Below are 27,556 nucleotides of genomic sequence, written 5' to 3' on the forward strand. Positions count from 1 at the left end.
GGCCGACGGAAGCGCGCCGCGAAGCGGAGAAAGCCAACCTCGTGGCCGCGCTCGCGAGGCCTAGCCCTGCCGGCGCATTTCACCCTCACGTCCCCAGGTGTCCTGGGCACACTCAGCTCCGGCGTGGCCCACGAGTGCCTGGGGACCACGCCCCGGTGGGAACGTACTGTAGCAGCAGGGACCAGACGGCCCTTTGCTGACGGCAGGCGCTCGGAGCGACACGGATCCTCTGTCACACTCGTGTGCTCACGGTTTCCTGGGGGGGGAGGGGGCACGTGCAGGGAACTGTCCCCCCAACACAGGGAAGAAGGGGACCTGGAGGTGCACGTCACCGTCCCCAAACCCCAGCAACCAGTCCTCCTTGTGGGGTGCCTGGTTCGAAATGAGCTGGTCCAGGGCTACAGACTGGACTACAATCTTGTCACCTCCCGTTTCCACAGCAGCCCCTTCCTGGGGCAAAGCACTCACGGGGACGGCAGGGAGGACTGACACCCAGCACTGAACACGACGCCGGGGGCACTGAAGAGTCCCGACAGCTGAGTGGCCACGTTCCGACCGGCCCGCAGGAAGGGGGGTCTGCCGCGGACGGGGGGCAGGGCGGGAGGTGGGGGGACCTGCTTCTGTGCTGCCGCGGCGGGACCCACCAGGCCTCCTGAGACAGACGCAGCCCCGGAGGAGCAGGGGCCGCGCGCGTACCAGGCTTCCCGGTTCGAGTGGGGGATCCCGGGAACCCGGTCACGACTCACAAGGTCCACGGGACCCGGGGCGGCGGTGGTCCTACCTGCCGTTAAGTTGAAGGTTCTTCCCTTCTGTGAAGCTTGTACCGGAGAAAACCAATTGAGTACGGATCCCACGACAGGGATCTGCCGCAGCACCCCCTGCAGAGCAGAACCACCGCTCGTGAGCGTCCCGCCGGCCCGCTCCCGGCCTGACGCCCCCGATGCCCCCTGCGAGTCTGCTGCCGAGCCTCACCTCCTCCAGGAGCCGCTCCTCGTTCGCCTTCTGCAGCTGAACCTGAGCTTCCTGAATCCCTTTCCGAACCACCTCCGTCATGTTTTCCAGAAGCTGTGGTAGGACCGAGAAAGGGATTACTTGTCTAAGCTTCCTGCCCGGGACCTAGAAGAACTATTAACACAGCACCAGGGACGCTTTTCAAAACTGTTAGTAAACAGAATTCTACACTTCTGGATGCCAGGGTATGAAGTAAAACTGGTGAGCCAACACAAGAGGACAAAATGCCCCGCTAAGGAGGAGACACCTTGGTGACCAGCCCCATCTGCCAGGAAAAGGAGGAGAAACCACCTGCCCGACGATCTCAATGTCACATCCACAGAAAAGAGACACACGCGTCACAGTCATGGAAATGGGATCAGAAGTGACACAGCGGGTTGGGAGAAACTTCAGGAAGCCCACCCAACGATAAAGCCAGCTCCTCGGCCTCATGGCAGACTTCCCGCTCTCCCCCTCCCTAGCAGCCACGGGCCACCACACATGCCTGTCTCCTCAGACCCATCCCGCTGTCGTCCCTCCTCTGCTCCTGAGTGATTCCTAGTGACTCACGTGTCTGGTCTGCAGAACGTCCACCAGCTAGGTCTCCATGCCTGCTGGCCAGCAGAAGCAGGTCCATCCCTGGCGGGAAGTCCTGTCATCCGAAACACGTGCCTCACGCAGCCCCGGGTCCAGCTGCGACTGCAGTCTTCCCTCACCTCGTCAGGCAGATGCCACTGCGTCTTCCCCAAATGCTCAGCTACGCCTAACTTCAACAAGGCATTCGCCGCCCTACGTGGCTACATGGACCTCTTCCCCCGAGCCGCGAGCCCACTGAGGGCAGGGACTGCATCAAATGCTCGGGGGGTTCTAGATTCCTGGTACAATGCTTGGCTCATTGGAACCATTTCTGCACTCTTTGGGAACGAACACGTATTTCTGAGGGTAGCTTCCTCCTTCGTGACCCCAGCTGGCTGCCCAGAGAAGACCCAGGAGAGGAACGAGGTACAGATTAGTCTTACAGACCCTTGAGTTTTCCTCGATTTCTCGAGCTGTGACTGCAATGGTCTCCACCAGTTCAGAAATGTCCACGTCGTCGCTTGCCATCCCAACGTAAATACAGCTCTTCATGCTTTTGTACTCTGGGCCTGTGGGAAGAGACCACCGCCTGCCTTGGCTCCCAAGTCCTCGGTCAGAAGGCTGCCTGGGGCCACTCTCCTGTACAACGGCATGACCGCGCGCAAAGGCACCTCCCTTATGGGGTGAGGACAAGGATACTAATGAGGACGTGGGTGCCCCAAGAGGCCGCAGAAGGGGAAGGGAGCTAGCTCACTCTAGAAAGAACTCAACTATCATTTCTTCCGAGGAGACAGAGCCCAACGGCCTTTAAGCCAGTTAGGAAACAGCCTTTGGAAGTTCATAGTGGACTTATAAAAGCAGTAGTTACCCATTTTAAATGTAAGGTCGGATTCCAGTTCATGTAACTTTTTCAGGAGTCCAGCATGGATTTTTTCCCCTTCCGGATCTAACTTTAAACTGTTCTTATCATCATTAGCATGTTCATACCTACAAACAATATCAAATAACAGTATTTCAGTCTAAAAGATCAAATGCCTCTTCAGACACAGGATTGCAGGTAGAGTATAAGCTACTGAAGTTTTCCAAAGTGAGTGAGACAAATGGGCACAGGAGCCATTTGGAGCGTCTCAAGGCAAGGAAGGTACAAGTCTCCAGTCCACGAAGCTCAGGCCAGATCTGGAAGCCTCATCGTTTGTAATTGAATCACGGGGTCTTACGGCACCTGGGTGGCTGTCGGTTGAGCACCTGACTCTTTTGATTTTGGCTCCGGTCACGATGCCAGGGTCAGGGGACTGAGCCCTACGTCGGGCTCTGCACTGAGCGTGGAGCCTGCTTAAGATTCATTCTCTCTCTCTCTCTCTCTCTGCCCTTCTCCCCTACTTGTGCTAGCTTGCTAGCTCTCTTAAAAAAAAAAAAAAAAAAGGCCAAGCAATTAGGGGCCTTCCCTCCTGGAAGGAGAGGAAAGCAGGCACAGGGCTAAGGGTACACGCAGCACTCCAGGGGACCGAGCGGCGTGCCCCACCGGCGAGCTGGTTCTCGGTCTTAGGGAGCCGTGCTGCTCCGTACCCCACAGTAGTAACCGTTCGTCAGCTGTGCACTCGTACGGTCTCCCCCAGTAACCTGCGAGCCGGCACAGAAAGTACAGCGGCAACTATTGCATGAGCGCGAGGGTGTCCACACCGCCACCGTGCTGGGCTTTTCTACGTGTCCAAAACATCTCGCTGCATTTCCAGGGGACACCGACACCGTGACCTCACACATTCACCTCCGATTTCCAAGCTGGTCCACAAAATGACCCGCCAACAGCCTTGACACGGCTAAGAAGAGTCAACCGCCGCCAGGAGGCCGAACCCGTACCTGACAACCCCTATTCCGGGCCAGTTGGGGTCGTCGACGTATAAGAGGCCCGCGGTCCCTGTCACCTCCTGCTTGAACTCCTCCCGCAGCTGCAGCGTGCAGGTCAGGACCGGCAGCTTGCTCTGGATGCAGGCTACCAGCTGATCCACGTCCTCTCCCCGAGTTCCTAAAACTGAGAACGACCCCGGGCGTTAGCGAAGAGCGGGAGGAAGGGCTCCCACTTCCGCCGTCAGAAAGGTCAGCAGCCGCGGGGCCTCCCGTGAGCTGGAGCAGAGGTGTAACCTAAAAGCCGCTAAGCCCATAGGGAACATCGGTGTTAACGACTGAGGCACGTGGCATCCGGGCGCAGACGCCATTCTGTCTCGCACCGAAGATAAGACCAGCCCCTCCGTGTGACGCAAACTCAGTCTCGGCCCAGGACTCTGCCGGAGTCTACGTACAAGGCTCCTCGCGCAGGCTACGAAGAGGCACGCACGGTAGCATCCCGGGGAGAGAGGGATTCTGGCAGGTGTGTGTGTGGGGTAGCAGGAGGGCGGGGTGATGACAACAGCACCAAGGACAGCCCGAGAGCCCCTGGGGCTGCAGGGAGCCCACCTCGCTGCCCCTCGCTTGCGACTCGAATGTGGCAAGTGACTGCACTAAGCCTCAGTACGTGATGCCCGGCCTGGGGGCCGCCAGACCCACTGGCATGTTCTTCGGCTCAGCGCCCAGTCCCACGGGAGGGATTTCTCCGGCCGTGACTCCCTGGAACCAGGGTGCCACTCTGGCCTACAGCGCCTGGTCTCCCAGTGTTGGAAGTGGGATGACCCCAGGGGCGGCTGGCTTCTCCCCTGGTGCTGCTTCGGATGCCAGTGGCTTCAGCCCGGGCTACTCCCCGGCGTGGTCCCCCTCGCCGGGCTCCCAGGACCCCTCGAGCCCCTATGTCCCCTTTGCCAGGTGGTGCCACGTCTCCAGGCCACTCACCCACATCTCCTGCCTACGAGCCTCGCTCCCCCAGGGGCTACACACCCCAGAGCCCCTCCTACTCCCCGACCTCTCCGTCCTACTCTCCCACCAGTCCTAACTATAGCCCCACGTCACCCAGCTACTCCCCAACTTTGAGATCTGGATGCCACCGGCCATCTTCATGATGGGCTTTTCTTGGCAGGACAGTTACCCACATTTCCCTATACTGAGGTCTTTGAGTAAATATCTTTCCAAAAATGTTGAAAACATTCCATGAAAAAAACAGCAAACATTTTTTGAAAACCTTCATCTTGGAAAAAAAGACAATCAGATTTTTAATCTGATTTTTAAGACCTACTCCACTATGGCAAACACGAGTCCCCCTAAGACATTTCACACGTGTGATCTGGTTTCAATCTTCACACGGCTACAGTGAGGCCGCGGGAACAGCCCTGGAGGAGAAGCTCGCTAAAGATCCCACACACGTGAAGCGGCGACAGAAGTATATGCGCCCAAGACTTTCTGTCGCACAAGCCCACGCACCTGCCGCTATACCGCTTTCCCAAACACCTAAATGTGGAGGCCCTCAACCTTCTCTGGTCCGCCCTAATCACCAGGGGAGCTTTAAAAAATAGAGACGCGTGGGCTCCATGCCCCATGGACCAGAATCCCTGGGGTGGGGCCCGGCCGCTGGCAGCTGGCGAAGCTCCACGGGTGAGTCTCACGTGAGGTGTGGCTGGAGAACCACGGAAGGGAAGACGAAGGGCCACAGGACGCCAAAACATAGGAACTCCAGTGACTTTAGAAGTCTACTTCTGGGAAGTTCTGCTGGAAAGCTCATCTACCCAAATTTAGCCCCAAGGCAAAGAAAAAGCCTCTTCAAAGAAAAAGAGTATCACAAGGGAAAGGAAACCAGGCCACAGCGTGGACCTGAACGGACACGCCGGTGTTGCTCCCGGAACAAGGGAGGGCGACCGGTGGAGAATGGCTGGTTACCTGCTGCTGTCGTCAAGGGGCCGAACCGAATGCACACACCCTCCACTTCCAGGTCCATGACGGTGAGGCCGCTCGCAGGCACCAGCTGCTTCAGCTGCTCTCCCAGCTGCGGGGACACGGGCAGAGTGACGAGGGCCCGCACGGAGGACTCCCAGCTCCCCCCACAGGCCCTCATGCGCTCAGCCCCAGACCCAAGAGACTCCCTGGGGCGAGGTTCCCTGAATCTTCTCATTCTCTTACTCACGGAAACTTCTTTTTTAAAGAGACTAAGTTTTATGTTTTTAATTACTAAAAAATACAAGTTCACTGTAGGCAAATCTAGGAAATATGGGTAAACCCAAAGAATAAGATAAAAATGACCCACAACGCATCGGTGAGAATACCCACTGTTTACACGTTAATATACCCATCCTGTTCTATCTCTATATTTTCCGTCGCTGCGAAACGTTTCGTTCGACACGCTGTGTGGTAACCTGCATTTTTTCCTATGATCTGTGATGACCATTTCCTTTCTGCCGTATATGTCCAGCTACACGGTTTATTCCGGCTGTTTCGATATCACTGCACAAACATATCCTAACTTCCTCATGAAGCCCGAGGCGGGGCAGGAGCCCGTTATGCTAGGACCGACACAGCTGTGGTGGACGCCCTGACACAAAAACCCCGGAGGCACAATTTCAGTGTCCCGAGGCAGCCACAGCACAGTGTGTTCGGTCCACACTGTCAGGTGCCCGGTGGTCAGGGGGCTCTGGCTCTCGGGCCTCCTGACATCGCTCCAGGCGCCCACCACAGCCGCGGTCCCCGTCGTGCGGGTAGTCTGCGGCCTTACTACGTAGCAGCAAGGAGATGGTCACCGAGGCAGTGATTCTGCAAGGCCCTGCCGGAATTCGCGCGGCATGCCAAGCAGTGATGTGATCAGAAGCCCTGGAAGGAAGCCCAGTGCCTTTGCAGAAGCATCCTTCCTATGGGCCCGACTTCCCAGACACGTCCACGCATCACTCCATCTGGGATGCAGACGAGAGCACATGGCCCCCGTTCTTACCCAGCGGTTCAGGGCATCACAGGAATGTCTCTCCCGGCCGACCGTTGAAGGTGCCATGTTAGGCACCGGGACAGCTGTCGGCACTGGATCTGACACCAAAACACAGAAAAGTGGGTTCACCTTCCGGAAACACAGCTCCACACACGCTCCTCAAAGCCCCTTTCACTGAGCTCCCAACACTAACCCAGGAGAAAAGCCTCAAATACTACAGAAATCAAGTGCTGATGTCACAGGGAATGGATAGAAAAAAATGAGTACGTACATACAGTGTGTAGTGTTGTCCATCCTTAAAAAGGAAGGAAATTGTCCCGTGCTCAATATAGATGAAACGTGAGGGCGTTACATCAAGTGAAATAAGCCAGTTACACAAAGACTCACACTGTATGATTCCACTTCTATGGGGACCCTAAGGTAGCCAGACTCAGAGACACAAAGTAGATGGTGGCTGCCAGGGGCTGGAGGGGAGTGTCTAAGGGGTGTGGAGTTTCAGTTTTGCAAGACGTACAAGTTCCGGAGGGCTGCTGAACAACCACGTGAATCTGTGCAGCATTACTTAACTGTACACATTTTACCACAAGTAAAAATTTTTGCATATGTTTATCTTACAGAAGGGTTTTTTTAGCTTTATTTTTAGAGAGACAGAGTGTGAGTAGGGGAGTGGCAGAGAGAGAGGGAGACACCGAATATGAAGCAGTCTCCAGGCTCCGTGCTGTCGGTACAGAGCCGGATGTGGGGCTCGAACTCATGAACCGGGAGATCATGACCTGAGCTGAAGTCGGATGCTTAACCGACTGAGCCACCCAGACGCCCACAGGAGGGGATTTAAGCTTCCACATTTTTTTTTCTCGGAGAAGATGTAACACCTGAATACTGTCTCACAAATAGAATTCTTAGTCTCATTTGGGAAGTTTTTCTTTAAAGGAACTTCCAGAGGAAATCAAGATGTAACACTGTAAGTTACCAGCTAGTCTATCAACCCCTATGCGAGGGAAGGCAGAGCACCTGAGAGCACCCCAAGCGGGCCTCACAACAGACTTCTCCTCCTTTCAAATGGCCAGGGCGCCTACTCCTGCCAGGCGGTGTGCTGGGCACGCCAGATATAAGGAAGTGTCATCTAGCTGTTTACATTCTACTGAAGAAATACCATAAAGAAAGAACTGAAATCACCATATATTGTTGTTGGTGCCATGAAAGAAGGCGGGGACTCCGATACAGTATGATGGAGGTGCCTTAGCATGGACAGGGAAGGCCTCTCTAAGGAGGTGCACCTAATGGAGACCTGAATGGTGATAGGGAGCCAGCCAGAAGAAGAGTGAAGGGAAATGTGCTCGAGGTAAAGGGAACAGCAAGTGCAAAGGTCTTGCTCTAGGAAAGGGCACAATATTCCAGAAACTCGGAGAAGACCAGTCTAAGTCACAATGATCGAGAGGAGAGGTGGCCTAAAAGGAAGTCAGAGAAGATGGCAAGGGCTGGACTCCATAGGCCTTACAAGGCCTGGTACTGAGCCTGGACCTTATTCACTAGAAATAGTAAGAAACTGAGGGTCTGGGCAGCCAAAGGGCGCGAATGGATTCCCTCATGTACTGCCCGGTCTGACCGCATGCAGAGAATGGTCTGGAATGGGGTATGTGCAGTACACAGAAGTGACAGATCAGTCGAGCGGGGACTGCGGCTGTCCGGGTGAGAAGTAACGGTGCCCTGGACTAGGCTGGTGGCGCTGGGGGCACCCTGTAAAAATAGATTCCTGGATCCAACCTCATGAATCAAAGTATCTAGGAAGTAGAGCCCCCAAATCTCTATTTTCTTTCCTTTCTTTTTTATGCTTAACATAGTTTACGTTTTAAATAATTTAAAATACAGTGTAAACATACATTAAAAACACTATGGCAAATGAGCGTGAAAACATGAGGCTATTTGGGTGTGTGTGTGTGTGTGTGGACACCCGTGCACGCATCCTGGTCTCTCTTCACTCATTCTAGCACTAGGTCTAGGGACTGGCATTTGGAAACCACTGGTTTGATCACAGGAAACTATCACTAAAATGCTATTAAGGCACTTAGGACCAGAATTCTTGTGAAAAATCATTAACATTTTCTGAAAAAATAATGACTGCAGATTTTAGCAGTCAAAATATTTTGGACTATCTATGTAACTTGAAATAGTTTAAAATTCAAAGCCCTTAGACACAAATACAAAAATTATGCTTTTTAAAGTCACCTACCTGAGCCTGGTAATTCCTGGAAAAATCTGAACACCACTACCGGAGAGCTGAGCTCATCTTCCACCTGAAAAATACAATCTGATGTTACCAATTAACATTACATCCAACACCTGCAAAATGAAACAGTGAGTTTGAAAAGCAGGCTACAGATAGCATAGGTTCTTAGTAAACACACAAAATTCAAAGGTTAATTTCAGTTGCTACAGAAATAGAAATCAAGGGTTTAGTAAAATTCCTAGAAATAATTATAAGCCGGTTCTGAGAACACATTCCTGGATTATGACATCTGACAGAGGTATACTGAAATTAAGGCAGGAGCAAACTGTAATAATAATAAACAGAGGCCTGCCATTAAAGATCAGTGAAGAGGAAAAAGAAGAACCAGAATCAGTGCTGGGAGAATGGAAGCTTTCAACAACCTAGAAATTATGCTAACTTAAGCAGGACTGAAACTTTAAAAAAAAATTTTTTTTTAAATGCTTATTTATTTTTGAGACAGAGACAGAGTATGAGCAGGGGAGGGGCAGAGACAGAGGGAGACACAGAATCCGAAGCAGGCTCCAGGCTCTGAGCTGTCAGCACAAGAGCCCCATGCGGGGCTCAAACCCACAAACTGTGAGATCATGACCTGAACCGAAGTCGGACGCTTAACCGACGGAGCCACCCAGGTACCCCTGAAACTTTTTATACAGTCACAAACAAAAAGAGGAAAACTCCTTTCTTCTCACTTTGTAAAACTCTCAGAACAGGATGTAAGTCCTACTGGTAATGAAGATAAACAGTCTAGAGCTGAGTCTAAGTATTTCCTAAATCACTGAAGTGGTACTTATATTAAGGACAGGCGTCCTTCATTAACTTCATTAACGACTAACTTCATTAGCAGATTTCATCACAGACGAAAACGTTCACTACATGAAGCCAAGCCGGCACTAAGTTAGTTCACGGACGCCATCAAACAGTGGAGCGACTCATCAGCTCCACTAGGGGGTCAGGATACAAAGGGAACAGCAATGTTCTTGACAGAATATGGCACACAGGGACAGATGTCTAACCACTCAACAGTTCTAGTTATAAACCCTATTTTCCAAGGCTCTGCGTGTGATGTCTCCAGAGTGGGAACGCTAACTTGCAAAGCCAGGAAGTAGCTGGCCCAAGGTCTGCGCTGTTAACCTCTGAACGGAACACAGGGATGTGATTTAGGCCAAGCAAGATGTGTATCAAATTTGCCACCTTATTAAGCTGATTGCTGTGTTACCTATCTATCATCTCCTTTAACTTTCATGTAAACATAAATCTATTAATGCTTTTTTTTTTTCTCTTAGTACTTTTAACACTTGGAGAGCCTTAATATCTAAATAGAATGGAGTAAATCCAAGAAGCAAATAGAAACAAAAGCAATAAAATTCTATGCCCATTCCCCGAACCTCAGTCAGGATGAATGAAGCAGGATGATTTGAGTAACCAGACTTCTATATATAGTCTAATACAGTCTTGGTTTCTTATTTCTTTGAGCTCGGTGGACTCAAATGTCAGTGCATGAGAAATACTGTACATGGTTATAAACAGAGAATACATGGCAGACTGAAATGCGGGATTACATATACCAAAACCAAAAAAACCCCCAAAAAACCAAAAAACCCAACATAACCACTGCTAAGCTCACAAAAACAGTGAATCAAGAAAGAAAACAAAGAGTATCGTCAGCGGAGCAGGGGCTGGCGAGCGGGGAGCAGGGAGGGGAACCCGCTGTAACTAACACCCAGGGTCTTCGGGCCCGTGTGCAGATGGTGGTGAGCGCACGTCATGCCAGGACCCCAAGGAGAAGAGGGGGAGAAAAGCTCAATCTGCCGACCAGCAAGAGGGCTTCCTGTGGCCTGAGGCTCCGTCTACACAGGGAGTAAAATGCACCGAAGAGTGAAACGTCAGGTGTGCACTGCCATGGGCCGTACGTGCCATTTGGTGCAGGAGTCCCGGCTGTGGAACTGACAGACGGACCTTCGCCCGTCACACATGAGAAAAACATGCAGGTCATAATGAAAAGTGAAGTACACACCCGGCAGCAGACGCAACAAGGGACAATCTGTGCTCCAAAAGGAAACATACTCTGACGACCGTGCTTAGAGAAATGAGGACCAGGAAGCATAAAAACAAAAGCAAAAACAAAAACGGAAAGAAAAAGAAAAAAGGATGTCCAAAAAGGGAACAATGACTTAACAAGAGCTCAAGGGAACACGCTGGAAGGAGGCAGGTATCACTCAAAGTGAAAACACGGCCGACACAGATGAGAGGCTGCTCAGGTGCCAGGACAGGAGGCAGAGGCGGAAAGGAGGACAGGGGCTGAAGGAAGATGGACCCGTGACAATGTTCACTATGCTGGTGAGATCGGAGAAGGAGGTCATATATGAAAACGCAAACTGCACAGAATTAAAAAAAAAAAAAAGAAAGAAAAAGACTCCTCAGGTTACATGAGCACAAGTCCCAACCAAGCAGGATCTACACAGTCCTCACTCGGACACACCATGGCCACGGTCAAAGTAGCAGAAGCTGGAGAGCCTCAAGGACAGCAGAGACGTTAAGTGCCGCACGGGGCTAAGACTTGCAGGTGTGAGGGTGAGATACCCTATTTCCCCCTTAAGTGCGAGTGTGGGACGCAGCCCACGTGCCGCCGAGCTAGCAAAACAGCAGCCTCGGTGGCGGCTGCGGACAGGACCTACACTGACACACGGACAGAGGGGCTCCCCGCGGCCTCCCTGCGCCCCGGAGGCGGCCCCGGGCCCTGGTGAGCTGGGGAAGCGGGTCGGCGCTTCGGGCCTGAGAGGCTCCCCCAGGGCCGGCCGCCTACATGGGCAAGAAGGCCCCCGGGGAGCTTGCAGAAGGAGCCGCTGTGCACAGACGCGGCTAATCTCACACGCCCCGGGGTCAAGTCCTGGCTGTGCCACATACCACCGTGTGGCTCAGGACACGAGCACACCGCCACACAGAGACGGAAATAACACCGCTTTGCCACAGTGACGTCTCGAGAACCCGAGGACGCGGTATCTATGTAAGCACTACACAGATATTGTGGCGACAAAAGACATTTAATACTGACCTGTATTTTACGGTGCCTTACAATTTTCATGTTGCTTTCTCATACGTTATCTGATTCGCCCTTCGTCACGAGCCACTGAAGGAGGACAAGTGCTAACTTCTGTGAACTGACCGGACACAGACTGGTCCGCCGGTTAAGAACACGGGCCTCGGAGTGTGAATCACAGCTCTATCCCATCCTAGCTGTGTGGCAGGAGCAAGTCACTTAACTTCTCTGTGCCTTAGTTTCCTCGCCAGTAAAGATGCGGCAGCCGCTGCAACCAATTCCCAGATCAGACTGACTTAGGCTCCAGTATCTATGCCAAGTACCCGGCACAGTACACAAAACCGTGAAACAAAAACAAGACAAAAGTCCCTGCCTCTACAAAGCTTTGACAAAGAAAAACAGACAATGAACAAATAGACGACTTCAGGTAGTAATAACTGCCACGAACAACAAAACCGAGGGGACAGAGTGAGGGGCGGTGGTAGGCCTGCTTTAGGCGGGATGGCCAGGGAAGACCTCTCTGAAGAGGGGGTACTTGAACGAACACCTCAAGGGTAAGAAAGCAGGCATGAAAAGAATTGAAGGGAACAGTGTTTGCAGGTAGAAGGAAGAGCGAATACGAAGGCGGCTGCTGTCAGGGTTAAATGAAGGAACGTGTGCGCTGGGCGCCATTTCACGAACAGCTGCTGTGATGACAATTATTACTGGAGTCACGGTGCCTCACGGTGTTTGCCAGTTACTGTGTATCTACGGAGACGAACATCCACGGGAAGGAGGGGTGGAGCAGGGCTCATGCCCGGACCGTGTACCGCCTTCCAAAGATGCTCCAAACCCACTGGTGATTAACTAGCACCGGCACAATCTCCCCGCCTGGAGAAGGACAGGGGGGCAGAGGGGACGTGAGGAGGAGCCCAAGTGGGCTCAGTGAGGGAGGGGAACAAGGTCCACAGGCCCAGCACCACCTTGATCCCTGCCATCTTGCTCATGCTAGTCCACAGTCTGGGCTTCTCTGTTTACAACCAAAGGAGTCCAACCAACATACCTTCGCCGACAACTGAGCTCACAGGCTTAGGCAGCAAAGAAAATGACTCAATGTCATAGGGCGTCAGTGGTACGGCTGAAATTAGAACCCAAGTCTCCTGATTTACATTCATCCCTCCGCTTCTCCAATGGGCCACTCTCCTCTTCCAAGCTAGAACCTGGGTCATCTCAGGTCAACTGAAAAGGCTCCAAGCTCCTACTCAGAAGGCAACGGACAGCAGCGCCCCCCTCAGGCACTTAAAGCAAACCGTGCACTAAAATGGAATCAACTATATCAACTCGAACCCCAGAAAAACTTAAGTATTAGTTTTAAACTTAACTGCATCTTGCAGGATTGTCCAAGAAACACTCAGTGGCCTTATTTAAACTAGAATCTGACCTCTATTTCCTGAAATTCTAAAATATAACGAGGCAAAACATGAGAACATTCAAACCTGAACTAATACTTCGTTATTAGCCCTGCTAAATCCTCACATCCTGGGTCTAATAACTGCCCTTAAGCAGCAATGTCTGATAGATTCTGGTATATTTTAGGAGGATACTGGGAGAATAAAAAACAAGGCCACTTGATCTCTTCCTTATTCCCCAATCTGTGCAAATGAAAACTCTGGTGTCAGAAGGTTTCAGAAAAAGTTGCCCCAAACACTATGAGAGACAAAATGACTTTTCATTTCAGTAGTATGAATGTTCTAAAATCACTGGGCAGAGGAAGTCAACAGGGTTTGTTAGATTTTTGTGCAATTCTAAATTTTAACAGAACAAAACTACACACGATTATATGAAAAGCATCACAGGGGTTCAGCATATGGTACAAATCTCTAGATTTGTGCTCTCTGTAGAGTTAGGTCATTGGTGCGTGAATCTGTTCCGAAGAATGTGGTTTTACTGGAGCTGTCACAATTCCACTGAGATGCACCCAATCTGGAGATCATTCCAAGTCACTGACGTTAAGTTATTAACTTCAAAAAAAGGGGCGCCTGGGTGGCGCAGTCGGTTAAGCGTCCGACTTCAGCCAGGTCACGATCTCGCGGTCTGTGAGTTCGAGCCCCGCGTCGGGCTCTGGGCTGATGGCTCGGAGCCTGGAGCCTGTTTCCGATTCTGTGTCTCCCTCTCTCTCTCTGCCCCTCCCCCGTTCATGCTCTGTCTCTCTCTGTCCCAAAAATAAATAAAAAACGTTGAAAAAAAAAATTTAAAAAAAAAAAAAAAATGGATCAAATCATATATACTGTACCAAGATTTTGATGTGGTTCACTTTCTTCAAACTCTCTTGTAACCGTTGACTCTGCAAAAAAGACAAAAAATAGCTTCTAATTTTTATAATTTCATTAGATTATATGTATTTATTTAATAATTACTTAGGTTATAATTTCATTAGATTAATGATATCCATTAGATTGACACAACATATTGAAACATGGTTTCCATGATGGTTTTTGCAGGCCCGCAGACAAAGATCTCAGGCCGATAAAGCCATCTGTCACTCGATGGCTCCTGAGTTAGGGTGCCAATTCTTGCTTTTCCAGAACCGAAATATTCCCTGATGATTTCAGTTGAAAGTTACATTTGGGGCTTCCAGAAAAGCGGTTTCTAATGAGACGTATGTGAATTTGTCGTACTAGCAACATAAGCCATTCACTCATTCAAAAACTGAGTAACTGGCAACAAAAGCAAAAAGAAACCAGTGGGACCACATCAAACTGAAAAGGTTCTGCACGGCAAAGGAAGCTATCAACAAAACGAAAAGGCAGCCTACTGAATGGGAGGACAAATTTGCAGACAGTTTATCTGATAAGGGGATTAATATCCAAAATATATATAACGCAAGCAAAAAAACCCAAAATCTGATTTAAAAAATGGGCAGAAGACATGAACAGACTTTTCTCCAAAGAAGACATCCAGATGGCCAACAGGTACATGAAAAGATGCTCAACATCACTCATCATCAGGGAAACACAAATTAATCACACAATGAGATACCACCTCACACCTGTGAGAATGGCTGAAAAGAAATAACAAATGTTGGTGAGGATGTGGAGAAAAGGGAACCCTTGTACCCTGTTGGTAGGAATGCAAACTGGTACAGCCACTATGGAAAACCAGTATGGAGGCTCCCCCAAAAATAAAAAATAGAACTACCCTATGATTCAGCAATTCTACTTCTGGGTATTCATCCAAAGAAAGCAAAAACACCAATTTGAAAAGTTATCTGCACCCTCACGATCATGACAGCATTTTTTTACAAGTGCCAAGATAAACAAACAACCTAAGTGTCCATCAATGGCTGAAAAAAAGAAAATATACGGCATGTAACATACATACACAATGAAATATTATTCACCATAAAAAAGGAATAAAATCTTGCCATCTGTGACAATGGTATGATTTCACTAACATGTGGGATCTAAAACAAAACAAAACAAAACATGCAACTCATAAATACGCAGAGCAGATTGGTGGTTGCCAGAGGCAGGGGTTGGGAGCTGGGAGAAATGGGTAATAAAGGTGACTTAAATTTTTTTTTTTAATGTTGTTTATTTTTACAAGGAGAGAGAGAGAGGCAGAGAGAGAAAGAGCACAAGTGGGGAGGGGCAGAGAAAGAGGGACACACAGAATCCAAAGCAGGCTCCAGGCTCTGAGCTGTCAGCACAGAGCCTGACGTGGGACCTGAATCCACGAACCGTGAGATCATGACCTGAGCTGAAGTCCAACGCTCAACCAACTGAGCCACCCAGGCGCCCCAAGGTGGTTTAAAGATACAAATTTCCAGGGGCACCTGGCTGCCTCAGTTGGTAGAGTGGGCGACTCAATCTCAGGGTTGTGACTTCAAGTCCCACATTGGGTGTGGAGCCTACTTAAAATAAAACATTCTGTAATGATGTATAGTGATGTGGGTTAACTAGACTTGTACTTGTGGCAATCATTTCCCAATATATGCAAATATTGAATCATTATGCCGTATACCTGACACTAATATGTTAATTATAGCTCAAAAAACCCCACCCAAACTACTGAGTGCACATGTGTGCCAGGCACAGTACCTGATTCTGGGGAAGGAAAAGAAAAGGTAAGTGAGAGAACACAGCATTATTACGACTATTTGGAACACGAGGTCTGGAATAACCAAACCGGAGTTCAATACCCCACTTGTAGGACGATGAGTTAAGTTCATCTGCCACTTACTAGCTATGACCTTGGGCAAGTCATTTAGCCTCTCTGGGCTTCAGGTCCCTCAGTTATAAGACGGGGAGGGCAGCAGCTATCTGACAGGGTGGTTATGGCAAGCGCCGGGAAGGGGTCTCTGGAGGGCAGCATGCACATGAGGACTTCCGTCCTCACCGTTCTAGAAGTGTCCCAGCCCCAGACCTCTCATCACTGCCACGGGGATAAAAGAAGGTGTACTTCAGGGGTTCGGGGTTCATCCTTCCAACGCTTACTGAGTGTGGGACGCTGGACAACCCCTCATGAACAATACTTACTGGTGTGTTATCAGCGGACTTTCCACCCCGGCGGGGTTCAAATGAGGCGGTGCGTGCGCAGAGCACCGAGGTGGCTACAGAGAAAATGAGTCCTCATGGCCTCCCCGGAGGATGAAGACGACGACGATGATGATGATGATGAAGGGAGGAAGCGGAGGATGAGGAGGAGCCTGACTTCCGCCCCCAGGGAACCCGGCACCTGGTGACAGCCGCAGGGACTACATTTCCCTGCAGTTCCCACTACAGGGTCAGCGACAGGATGTCACTGAGGTCCTCGGCAGGACTGCGAACCGCTCCCGTGTGCCTGCAGGCAGACAGAGCTGCGGCGGCCTTGAGGGTTTGCCAGAGAATGTCTCATTTATCTCCCTGCCCTCTGGAGGCCAAAGCGAATTGAAGGGCTCTCCCCCAAGGGCCCGAACCTTCCCCAAAGCGACTAAGTTACCGGGGCAATAAAGGCCTCTCCTTCCGAACAACCAAACTTCAACATGGGAGCCGACGGCCCAGTGAGGAAACTTTTCAGAAATGTGCTTTGGAAACATAATGACACAGACCTCAACATTACCTCATGTGACAATGAAACTACTTCCTTCAGAATGTCCCTATTGCATCAGAAACTAGCGTCAGGAGGAACCATCCTGGCATGATGAACCAAAAGGCAGCTGCCACAGCAACACAAAAACACGGATTTTTCCTCACTATAAAAATGACACTTGAGGAAGTACCGACGATTCCACAGAACACGTTGCAGACCAAGGTTTATTCTTAAACCCATCCGCATGTGACCAGGCAACACTCCAAGAGCTTCGCATGCACAAGCTCATGAAGGCCTAACCATCTTTCACATCACCCCCGTCTCCCAGGTAAGCGAATGGACTTACAGAGAGGCGACGCCATGCTTTCAGACTCAGGTAGGACGCAGCTCGCAAACTGCATACATGTGACCTCTTTTTTGCTTTCTAAACTGTAGCATAATTATATATATACTTTCACAATTAGAACACCTCATACAGAAGGAGAGTTAGAACCATCTCTAGAGCCTTGCCATTTGGGAGCCCAAGACAGCTGGTATTAAAAATACGCAGGCAATCCATCACCACCCCTAAGGCCGCCATATTTCCTTCCCCCTTCAAGAGACAGCCGGCTGGGGGCCATGTTAACTACCCTCCTCCAGCCCCCTTTTGCTCCTTCTCCGCTCCTTGGCTCTCATCCTATCACTTCTTTCCTCATCCTACAATGACACGAGCAATCATCTAATCTGATTTCATCCGGCCACTAACGATGGGACACCCCAGCAGTCTCCCCCAGAACTTCCAACGGCAAATGTGCACTTCAGGTCTGCTTGCTTAGGAGATGCGAAATCCAGACAACACGGTATTGGATGATGAGTAAGGAACGAGGCAGTTTTCTGTCTCTGCCTTCACCATGGAGTATCTGTGACTCATTTAAATTGCAGGTTTCTACTCACCAGCTGGCAGGCGTGCTTAATCCTCTCCACAATCCCATCAAGCCCCAAGTACTGTAACGACAACCACAGTGGCAGGGCACGGAGCTTGTCTGCTGGCTTGTTTGATGTAAGACCGGCAACCAAAGTCTGAAAAAGCCAATATGGGTTTATTAACCGAAGCCGATGAAGTCACACAGTTGACGTAACTGGTTGGCATATTCCCATGCACTTTGTATGCGTCAGATGCTACGCCAGGCACCTGGCTTACACTAAACATCGTTTGTCTAACAGTCTTGTGAGGGGAGTATTCTAGGCAGCCTAGCACCGAGACCTGGCTTTCAAGGGTTCATGGCTAAGGTGTGGCAAAGCCAGGAGGAGAATCCAGATGGGCCAGAGCTCTCAGGCCCCCAAGAGGTAGCCCCTTCCACGGCTGTTCTGAGTGTCCTCAAACACCTGGCCGTTATCGACCTAGAAAGACGTTAACTGTTTTAGTAAGAATCACTGAACCGATCCACTATCAAGAACCACTTAAAAAAAATATGTATTAAAACCTTCTAGACCAGGGGGATCAAGAGCTTTAACTACTCTCAATACTAACGGCGCTTCAGGGAGTCTATTCTAAGGAAGTAATTTGAAATACAGAATGATGCTCACTATGTTAGTAACAAAGTTTGGAAACAAAGGAAGATTAAATTGTAGTATTTAAAAGGCAGAATATTACAGAGTCATAAAAGGTCATAAAGTTCTTTGTACACACGGAGGCAAAGGGAGAGAACAGAATAAATGTATTCAGTACAGTTCCACTTGTGTTAAGAACAGGGGTTTTTTGATAAAAAAAAGTCACAGAAATAGCATCAAGGATATTTCTACTTTTTCCGTATTTTGCTCCCAGACTCCATGCTGACTATTAGCCTCTCCCCACTCCCTCCCAGTGAGAGTGAGCTTACCAAGGCAGGATCGTCGTGTTTATAAAGGGTGACTGCAGGGACGGCCGGCAAACCCAGCCACGGGCCCGGAGTCAATGTCATGCTGTCACACTTGGTTGCAGCCTAACGAAGAAAACAAGGTTTGTTACAGACCATCAGAGTACACGAAACCCAGCACCCCCCTCAATTCATAAAAATCATGGGAAGTCATCAGGGATTAGGTCATTGTAATTCCTTCTTAAAAACACAGTATTTAGTAAATCATAACATACCAACACTGACGAGGAGACATAACCTAGGGCCAATGTTGCCAGATTCACACTGGAAGAAAAAAAACACAACACTAATTATTAATTGCTGCTTATTCCCTACGTACACTTAAAAAAAAAAAAAAAAAAAAAAAGGAGGTGCTGTTCCAATCTGACATTTAAGTGTCTTTCAGCTGGGTGATCAGCTTTTAAAACAACAAGAGAAAATGTGGTGTGTACAAATTTCGGCAAAACCTTGAAAATGCACTTTATGTGTCTTATGTCTCGTTTTCTATCTTTCGTAGCTATTATTTTCCTGTCATCACTCTTTGCCAGAGAGATCAAATGAAAACCCGGCCCGCATGGCCTGCTGAGTACGGACCACCGCGGCTGCCGGGTATCCTCCCCTAGGTCCTTCTGGGGAACCACCCCCATCTCCTCTATCAGACCACAGCCTCGGGTGGACGAGACGCCACCATCTGCTCCACGGGTGGGCAAATGACCCGAACCGCAGGCGAGTTACAATTCCCTGGCCACAGCAATTGGCTCAGTAGGAGGCGTTTGTCGGGACTTATGACCCTCGGAACACAAACGGGAAAGCAAACTGGAGCCACTGCAACTATTCTGTACCAAAACAGGAAAATGTTATCTATAGATGGAGGCAACGTGGAGAAAATCAGGCCAAGTGGGGGTGGGGGGAGGGGGAGGGGAAGGGGGGGGGAGATGGTGGCTCATTGTTATGGGAGCCAATACAATCTCTTCTCGCTGACACCACTTTGGGTTATTTTGTTATCTTTACTACGCAACCCAAAGAGCCCTTCGCGATAATGATAATCGTTACAACAAAGAGCCTGGACAGAGGGCCACTCTTTCACAAGCACTGGGTGCAGGCCCAACGTGGAGCCACCCTCGCCCTGCACTCACCCCTCCACGTGCAGCCATATGCCATACTGCTCGCAGAGTTCTTTCAAACGCCCAATCTTATCTGTGTGCCCTACTGCCGCGGTTCCTAGGATAAAACACACAAAAAACGATACTGAAAGGAATACTTTGAGCCCTTACGGCAGGATAAAAGCTTATAAATACGTTATCTAAGAAAGAAGTAACACTGTATCTGTTTTATTGAGATTGTGTATGTGAGCTGGCTTAAAACCAACTGTTACAAGTTGATCATTCAAGGTCTGAAGCATGCACATTCTCCATTTTATGTATCTATAAAATCAGGCTTGTTAATTTTGTTACTTAAAATCTCCATATACTTGTTTTCCATCCACTTAATGTTGTTTCTGGGGAAACATATTAAAGTCTCTCACCAAGATTGTGGGTTTGTCAATTTATACTTGTAGCCTATCTATTTTTCCTTTAGTCTTCCTTTATACATTTCAGATATGCTCATAAGCTTTCTTAATTACTGTGCCTTAGCGGATTACACGAATTTTAATTAGCGTGGAGTCTACCTTATCTCACACTAACACCACTATAGATAGTACTTTCATTCTGTCACCATTTGCCCAAGATACCCTTTTCCATGTTTGCTTTTTGTCATTTCTAGGTTATTAATGGTTTTTATTTAAAAAAATGTTTTTAACATTTTTGACAGAAAGAGAGAGAGAGAGAGAGTGAGAGTGAACGAGCACAAGCAGGGGAGGTGCAGAGAGAGGGAGAAACAGAATCTGAAGCAGGCTCCAGGCTCCGAGCTGTCAGCACAAAGACTTCCGCGGGGCTCGAACCCATGAACCATGAGATCACAACCTGAGCCGTAAGTCAGATGCTTAACCGACTGAGCCATCCAGGGGCCCCACTGGGTTGTTAATTTTTTAATTAACCACCATTAAAAAAAAAAAAAATGTTTATTTTTGAGACAGCGTGAGTCAGAGAGCTGGGGAGGGGCAGAGAGAGGGAGACAGGATCCCAAGCAGGATTCCAAGCAGGCTCCGTGCTGACAGCAGAGAGACTGGTATGGGGCCCAAACTCACAAACCGTGAGATCCTGACCTGAGCCTAAGTTGACCCTTAATTGACTGGGCCACCCAGGTACCCCTGGGTTATTTTAATTTAGGTGTGTCCATTATACACAGAGATAAATTTGTGGGTTTTTTTTAAACCTAGTGTGAAAAGTCCTTTGTTCTAAAACAGAACACGCATTTTAAAGTTGGTTTAAACATACTGAACACTTTAACCCACCCCTTGTTAAGTATGTATACACTACAGGTTGGGTAGGGAAGTCCCTCTTCACAGACCATGAGTAAAACCTGAACTCGTGCATTCTCCTGACCGTCTTAAACTTCCAGTTAGCAGAACCCCACCCAGTAAGCTTCCAAATCCCAACCAACTGCCTCAACAGACACAACCGATGCAAGTGGTCCTTTTGCAGGGTTTGGGTCTATAAACCATTTAGAGCTGATTTTTGTATAGACAGTGAGGGAAGAGTTAAGGTTCAGTTTTTTTTTTTTTTTTTCCATATGGGTATTTACTTGTTCCAAGACCACTGGTGGAAAAGACCCACCTTTTTCCCTTGAAATAACTTGGCATCTTTGTAAAAAGCCAAGTGACCATATACATGTAAGTCTATTTTTTTTTTAATTTTTATTTTTTAACGTTTATTTATTTTTGAGAGACAGAGCACAAGCAGAGCAGGGGCAAACAGAGGGGGAGACACAGAATCCGAAGCAGGATCCAGACTCTGAGCTGTCAGCATAGAGCTTGATGCAGGGCTTGAACCCACAAACTATGATGTGAGATGACGACCTGAGCTGAAGTCGGATGCTCAAGTGACTGAGCCACCCAGATGCCCCCATGTGAGTCTATTTCTAAACTCTATTCTCTTCAATTATTCCCACACTTTCCTGGTTATCTGTAGCTTTATAATAAGTCTAAAAATCAGACAGCCTATGTCTTCGAATTTTATTTTTTCAAAATTATTTTGGCTATTCTCACATCCTCTGTATTTCCACATAAATTTTAGAATCCGCTAATCAATTTCTATAAGAAATTGTAGCCTGCCGAGATTTTGATAGGGATTGATCTATAGAATCTATAGATTGGAGAAATTAGACTTTCTAATATTGAGTCTTCCAACCTAAGCATATGGCATACCATTCCATTTATTTGGGTTTTCTTGAATTTCTCTTAGCATTATTTTGTAGTTTTCAGTGTACAGATCTTGCATATACTTTGATTTTTTTTCTTTTTAATGTTTATTTATTTTTGAGAGAGAGACACACACACACAAACAGAGTGCTAGCAGGGGAGGGGCAGAGACAGAGGAGACACAAAATCCGCAGCAGGCTCCAGGCTCCGAGCTGTCAGCACAGAACCCGACGTGGGGCTCGAACTCACGAACCGCCCCAAGTGACTGAGCCCAAGTCGGACACCTAACCTACTGAGCCACCCAGGTGCCCCTCGCATATACTTTGTTAAATTTAACCATAAAGTTTTCACTTTTTTGATGCTATTATGACTGGCTTTTTTTTTTTTTTTAATTTTTTTTTTAACGTTTATTTATTTTTGAGACAGAGAGAGACAGAGCATGAACGGGAGAGGGTCTGAGAGACAGGGAGACACAGAATCTGAAACAGGCTCCAGGCTCTAAGCTGTCAGCACAGAACCCGACGCGGGGCTTGAACTCACAGACCGCGAGATCATGACCTGAGCCGAAGTCGGACGCCCAACCGACTGAGCCACCCAGGCGCCCCTGTGACTGGCATTTTTAATTCAATTTCAGTTGTACATTGCTGGTACACAGAAATCCTGCACTCCAGATCAATTTGCTTGTTAGTGCCAAAGGCCTTTCTTTAGTTTCTTTAGGACTTTCTACCTATATAATCATGCCGTCTGCAAGTAAAAACAGTTTATTCTTTCTAATAGGTGTTGTCACAATGATTTTTCTTGCCTGACGCACTGCCTCAAACTTCAAGTATAACGCTGAATTCGATAATGGGAAGCTGAGCAGAAAGCGGGAGCTGAACTGCTGCATGCGAGGTGGACCTTCAAGCGTGACATTTTAAGATGCGATTCAGAAAGGAAGCACATGCAAGAGAAGTACTGACAACCTAAATGAAAAAGCATACACACCAACAGAGTAAATCCCCAACAAACCAACAACTGAAGGGGATGCGAGGAGCCGAGTGCCGTGTTCTAATTCTCATCACGATGCTGACACAAACTACCTTAAACACGAGGCAGACAAACATTTCTCAAAACTCAGGGTTTTTTTTTTTGTTTGTTTTTTTGTTTTTTAGGCTAAGTACCCTGTCTTTCTCTTATACATCCAAATGGGAGATTCCGTTCACGATACCTACCGGCATTCGCTACAAGCAAAAGGGGCAGTTTTCCTCGTTCTACATCCTCTTTAATCAGTTTCTCCAAGAAGGCAACATCCTAGATTGAAAGGCAAGTCACAGTAACATGAAGCAACGGGCATAAAGCTGTACAATAAGAACTTATAACTTTCAACAAAGGACTCTCAAAATAACCACACAAATAAAATTCTTATTCTTGACCATTTTTCCATTTTACCTAATCAGGGAGATGAAAATCAAATAGTTTCCCTTGAAGACTAACTACAAAAAACAGTTAAATGAGATTAAAGTCAAAAACTGTATACATACAGGATGAATGTTTCTCTAGTTTTAAACACTAAGGTTTAAAGAAAATGTTCTCTCAAGTCCCCATATGTACCCAAAAATCTATCTTTGATATTACTCACTGATGTATCTGAACCAGATAATCAAGGTACCTTGGAAAAAGAAACACAGGACCCTAAAACCTATCCTTTTTGCTTCTGTCTTCAGTATGGGAAGGCCTAAAAATACGCAGAATCCAATTCCAATCCCACATTACAATAAAGAACCTCATTTTCTAAATCTGCCCATTCACAAATCCAGGCAACAGTGACAACCTTTGAAAGGATGAACTTTAGAAGAAATGTATGGCGCTCATCTGGACTCCCATGTTTCTACTTAAATCAGGTGATACAGTAATGACAAGATTCCTGAGGAGGCAGGGGCTCCTGACCTATATGCCATCCAGCCCTCGCGGACTTTCAAACCCAGAAGCATGGATTAAGCAATGGGAAGATACAAGCAATAAACGAATAAACTAATAATTATGTGGAGGCCAGCAAACAGAACCTCAGTTGAAAGGAAGACACCGTTTCAAAACACAATTCTGTATTATCTTACAAACCGAAGAGAGAACTCACCATCTGGTGCTGGGATCCAAACATAGTGTTACAGGGCACGCGGCACAGGCAGGGGAAGGGCAAGCCGAGCTGCCAGAAGAAACACACAATTCTGTAATCAAGATCCTTGTCACCATCCACTTATGTCCCCTAAAGACTGTGGCACCAAGACAAGTCACAATTACTCTTTTTAAACAATCTCGCTTGTTAGGAATTCCTAATATTATAAATATGTGTTAAAGTATATCTAGAAAGTCAACCTAAAATTTCTAGCAGCTGAGGTTCTTATAAGAAGACACAGACAATGTAAAATTCTCTGAGTCAGCTAAATGGGTAACTATCTTTGTTATATTCTAGAATATAACAAAAAATAAAATCACTTTTCCAAACTAAGGAACAACCAAGCTTTGAGCATTTTGGGAGATAATTTAGGATCCTTCCTCTGAGCATTAGTGGTAAATAACACCAGCTAAAGGCATTCAAAGAACAGGATCTTATTTATGGATCCACCCACTCTTAACAAGCAACAAATATGGATTAGCAGATGTACACTTCTTAAAAGGAGTGAAGTCAGTGTTATGAATGGAGATAGTAACTGTCAAATACATCTTATATTCTTTATTTTCAGCTTTGAGGAATTTTGAGGAATTGAGGAATTTTTGAGGAATTTTTAAACAGTTGCAGCATATCGTTCTGTAACTAAGACTTGGTAGCACCATTTAGAGACCAAACATTTAACGAACACTTTATGCACACCTTCTCCCTCCTTAAAAATTCTTCTTTTAAATTATGAGGAAAGGAAACCCGAGTAAAACACACATTAAAAAAAAAGAAATTAAAAGTGAAAATGCCCTCCCACCCCATAAGCCAACAATTAGCTACTGTTAGTATAAAACGTTCTAAACATTTTCTAAGTATTCATATATATTTTTTTAGGTATGAAAAATATACATTTTTTAAAAAAGTAAGCTTTATGGGGTGCCCGGGTGGCTCAGTCGATTAAGTGTCCAACTTTGGCTCAAGCCATGATCTCACGGTTTGTGAGTCTGAGCCCCACGTCGGGTTCTGTGCTGACAGCTCAGAGCCTGGAGCCTGTTTTGGATTCTGTGTCTCCCTCGCTCTCTGCCCCTCCCCCACTCGCACTCTGTCTCTCTCTCTCTCTCTCAAAAATAAATAAACATTAAAAAAAAGTAAAAATAACAAGTAAAGTAAGCTCAATGCCCAACATGCGGCTCGAACTCACAACCTCAAGATGAAAAGTCAGTTGCATGCCCTTCTGACTGAGTCAGCCAGGCGCACCCCTGCCCCCCTACAGCTTTTGAAGACGGGACCGCTGGGACAAGGCAGCTATGGGTCTAGAAGAACCTGGCCTGTAGTAGGTACTCAGTAAGTAATTTGTTCCAGGTTTCTGTAAGGACACTGTAAATCTCTTCATTCTGTACACACTCAAAAAGAGGACGTCATTTCCTGCTGCCAGTGACCACAGCTCAAAATCAGCTGAAGTCCCTGAGTTTCCCCCACCGATCTCCACAGGACTCCTTCATCTTACAAAAGATAAACCCTCACAGGGCCCCTGGCGGCTCAGTTGGTTAAGCGTCTGACCCTTGATTTCCGCTCAGGTCACGATCTTATGGTCCGTGGGTTTGAGCCCTGGTTGGGCTCCATGCTGACAGCGCTGAGCCTGCTTTGAATTCTCTCTCTCACCCTCTCTCTCTGTCCTTCCTCCGCTTACCCTGTCCTGTGCTCGCTCGCTCTCTCACTCTCTCAATAAAAGAACAAAACAAAAAACACCCAAAAACAAAACTAAAACATTCTCGGCCAAGAGGCTGAACGTTTTTTTTGTAGCCCCCTAATTGGGCTGCATGTCAATGAGCGTAATGACGTCCCATGAGCGTCAAAAACGGTAATGCTCTTTGATCTAGTAATTCTAGACAGACTCTGAAAATCTATCTAAGGAATATAATCTAGAAAGTACTTTCTAAATATAGAAATTTCTAAATAAAGAAAAAGCTATATGCACAAAAATGTCCCTAACACTATGCAAAGAGCACTTCCTGAAAATGGTCACAGAAAACAAAAGAATGCAAATGCTCTAACTGTCCAAAAGGGAAACAGTTGGCTAAAACACTATACAGTGACTTGAATGACTATTCTGAAGATATTAAAAATAAACTGTACTTTGAAGAACTGTTAAAACAGGATATGCACCTGTTATAACACTAAGTGAAAAAAGCCAAACATAACCTTGTAAAAACACATCTACACTCTCTGATTAAAATCTGGGGAAGAAAAATGTTAACTGTGGTTGCCTTTGGGCAACTAAACAATATATATATGTACACACCTCTGAAAATTCATTAATATCTATTTACATATTTTCTTATATTGACAAAACAAGCACATTGTTTCTTTTCATTTGAAAAGAACTACGGCTAAAGAAATGGGCCTATGCACTTCATAAAGTTCCAGAACAGAGAGGAACACAATTTCTTTCACATGTCCACCTTATCCCATATTACCTGATTACAAAGGTACTGGCCCAGGCCAGGCCTAGCAGCAGCACTAAGGTATATAACAGGCTTCTTGTTATACAGCACGTTGAAGCCGTCCACTACGAAGTCTTCGTAACAAGAGTGAAGAGCAAGCCTACAGATCTTTGCCAGTCCTTCTCTTTCCTCCTCGTGGAAATAAGCGCAGCCGTTTTCATACCTGTGAAGAGACAGCCATCTCTCGGTGTGTTCTTGTCTCTGGTAAGAGACAGTTTTACATCCTAATTTTAGTCTTGGGAGTAATTCTTTTCTTAATCTAGGACTTTTCACCTAGAGCACCCAAAGGAGATAGGGAGAGCCCTCATCCTAGATGGCTGACCACACCTCAACAGCTGGAGGTTATAAAGAATGGAAGCAATCACCCTTTGTCCATACTCCAAAAAGAGCAGAAACTATGAAAAAAAGCAGCAGAGAATAGGAGTCCCTTAGATACAAAAAGGCCAGAGATCACGGTTTCAGCTTACTCTACAAGAAGGCCAGCACTGGATAACGCAGGCAAGGTCCTTAGCAGTTTCAGTCCAAAAACATTCCAAGTAAAGAAAAAGGCGAAAGCTGCCAGTCAGCCTAACTTTTGCTTTTACTATTGTCTGCCTGGGGCAAATTATTCTTCTCAATCTTCCAGAAAAGTAAGGAGAGAGAATTTCAATTACGGGTGGCAGATTTTTATTAGAAGAAAATCTCTCCTTTGCAATTCAGTTAGGCAAACTTAAACTCTTGCTTGGCCAAGCTGTTTTCCAACATCTGAAAGGGAGTCTGTCAAGTTAAATTTTCCAGTGTTAGGCAAACATTCCTTTTCCTTAAAAGCAACAGCATAGTGGCACCTGGGTGGCTCAGTCGGTTAAGCACCCGACTTCGGCTCAGGTCGTGATCTCACGGTTTGTGAGGTTCAAGCCCCACTTTGGATCCTGTGTCTCCCTCTTTCTGCCCGTTCCCCCTCTCCCTTCTCCCCTCCAAAAATAAACAAACATTAAAAAAAAAAAAGCAACAG

At 47.4% G+C, this 27,556-nt stretch overlaps 1 protein-coding gene across 4 annotated transcripts in view; it reads right to left on the reverse strand.

The window, feature by feature from the left end:
- Positions 1-27,556, reverse strand: part of PDXDC1 (pyridoxal dependent decarboxylase domain containing 1) — a 51,463-nt gene that overhangs the window by 2,448 nt on the left and 21,459 nt on the right. For all 4 annotated transcript variants that reach the window (XM_049638288.1, XM_049638286.1, XM_049638289.1 and 1 more), the window contains exons 6-21: positions 26,539-26,728; positions 24,041-24,109; positions 23,139-23,217; positions 19,763-19,847; positions 18,863-18,911; positions 18,612-18,713; positions 17,686-17,811; positions 13,976-14,026; positions 8,628-8,691; positions 6,407-6,495; positions 5,365-5,470; positions 3,424-3,595; positions 2,435-2,553; positions 2,014-2,135; positions 973-1,065; positions 782-878 (exon numbers count right to left, since the gene is read on the reverse strand). In XM_049638288.1, coding sequence (XP_049494245.1) covers positions 782-878; positions 973-1,065; positions 2,014-2,135; positions 2,435-2,553; positions 3,424-3,595; positions 5,365-5,470; positions 6,407-6,495; positions 8,628-8,691; positions 13,976-14,026; positions 17,686-17,811; positions 18,612-18,713; positions 18,863-18,911; positions 19,763-19,847; positions 23,139-23,217; positions 24,041-24,109; positions 26,539-26,728 — 1,613 coding nt within the window. The remainder of the gene's footprint in view (positions 1-781; positions 879-972; positions 1,066-2,013; positions 2,136-2,434; positions 2,554-3,423; positions 3,596-5,364; positions 5,471-6,406; positions 6,496-8,627; positions 8,692-13,975; positions 14,027-17,685; positions 17,812-18,611; positions 18,714-18,862; positions 18,912-19,762; positions 19,848-23,138; positions 23,218-24,040; positions 24,110-26,538; positions 26,729-27,556) is intronic.

This window comes from Panthera uncia, chromosome E3 (genome assembly GCF_023721935.1).
Source record: "Panthera uncia isolate 11264 chromosome E3, Puncia_PCG_1.0, whole genome shotgun sequence".
Lineage (NCBI taxonomy): Eukaryota > Metazoa > Chordata > Mammalia > Carnivora > Felidae > Panthera > Panthera uncia.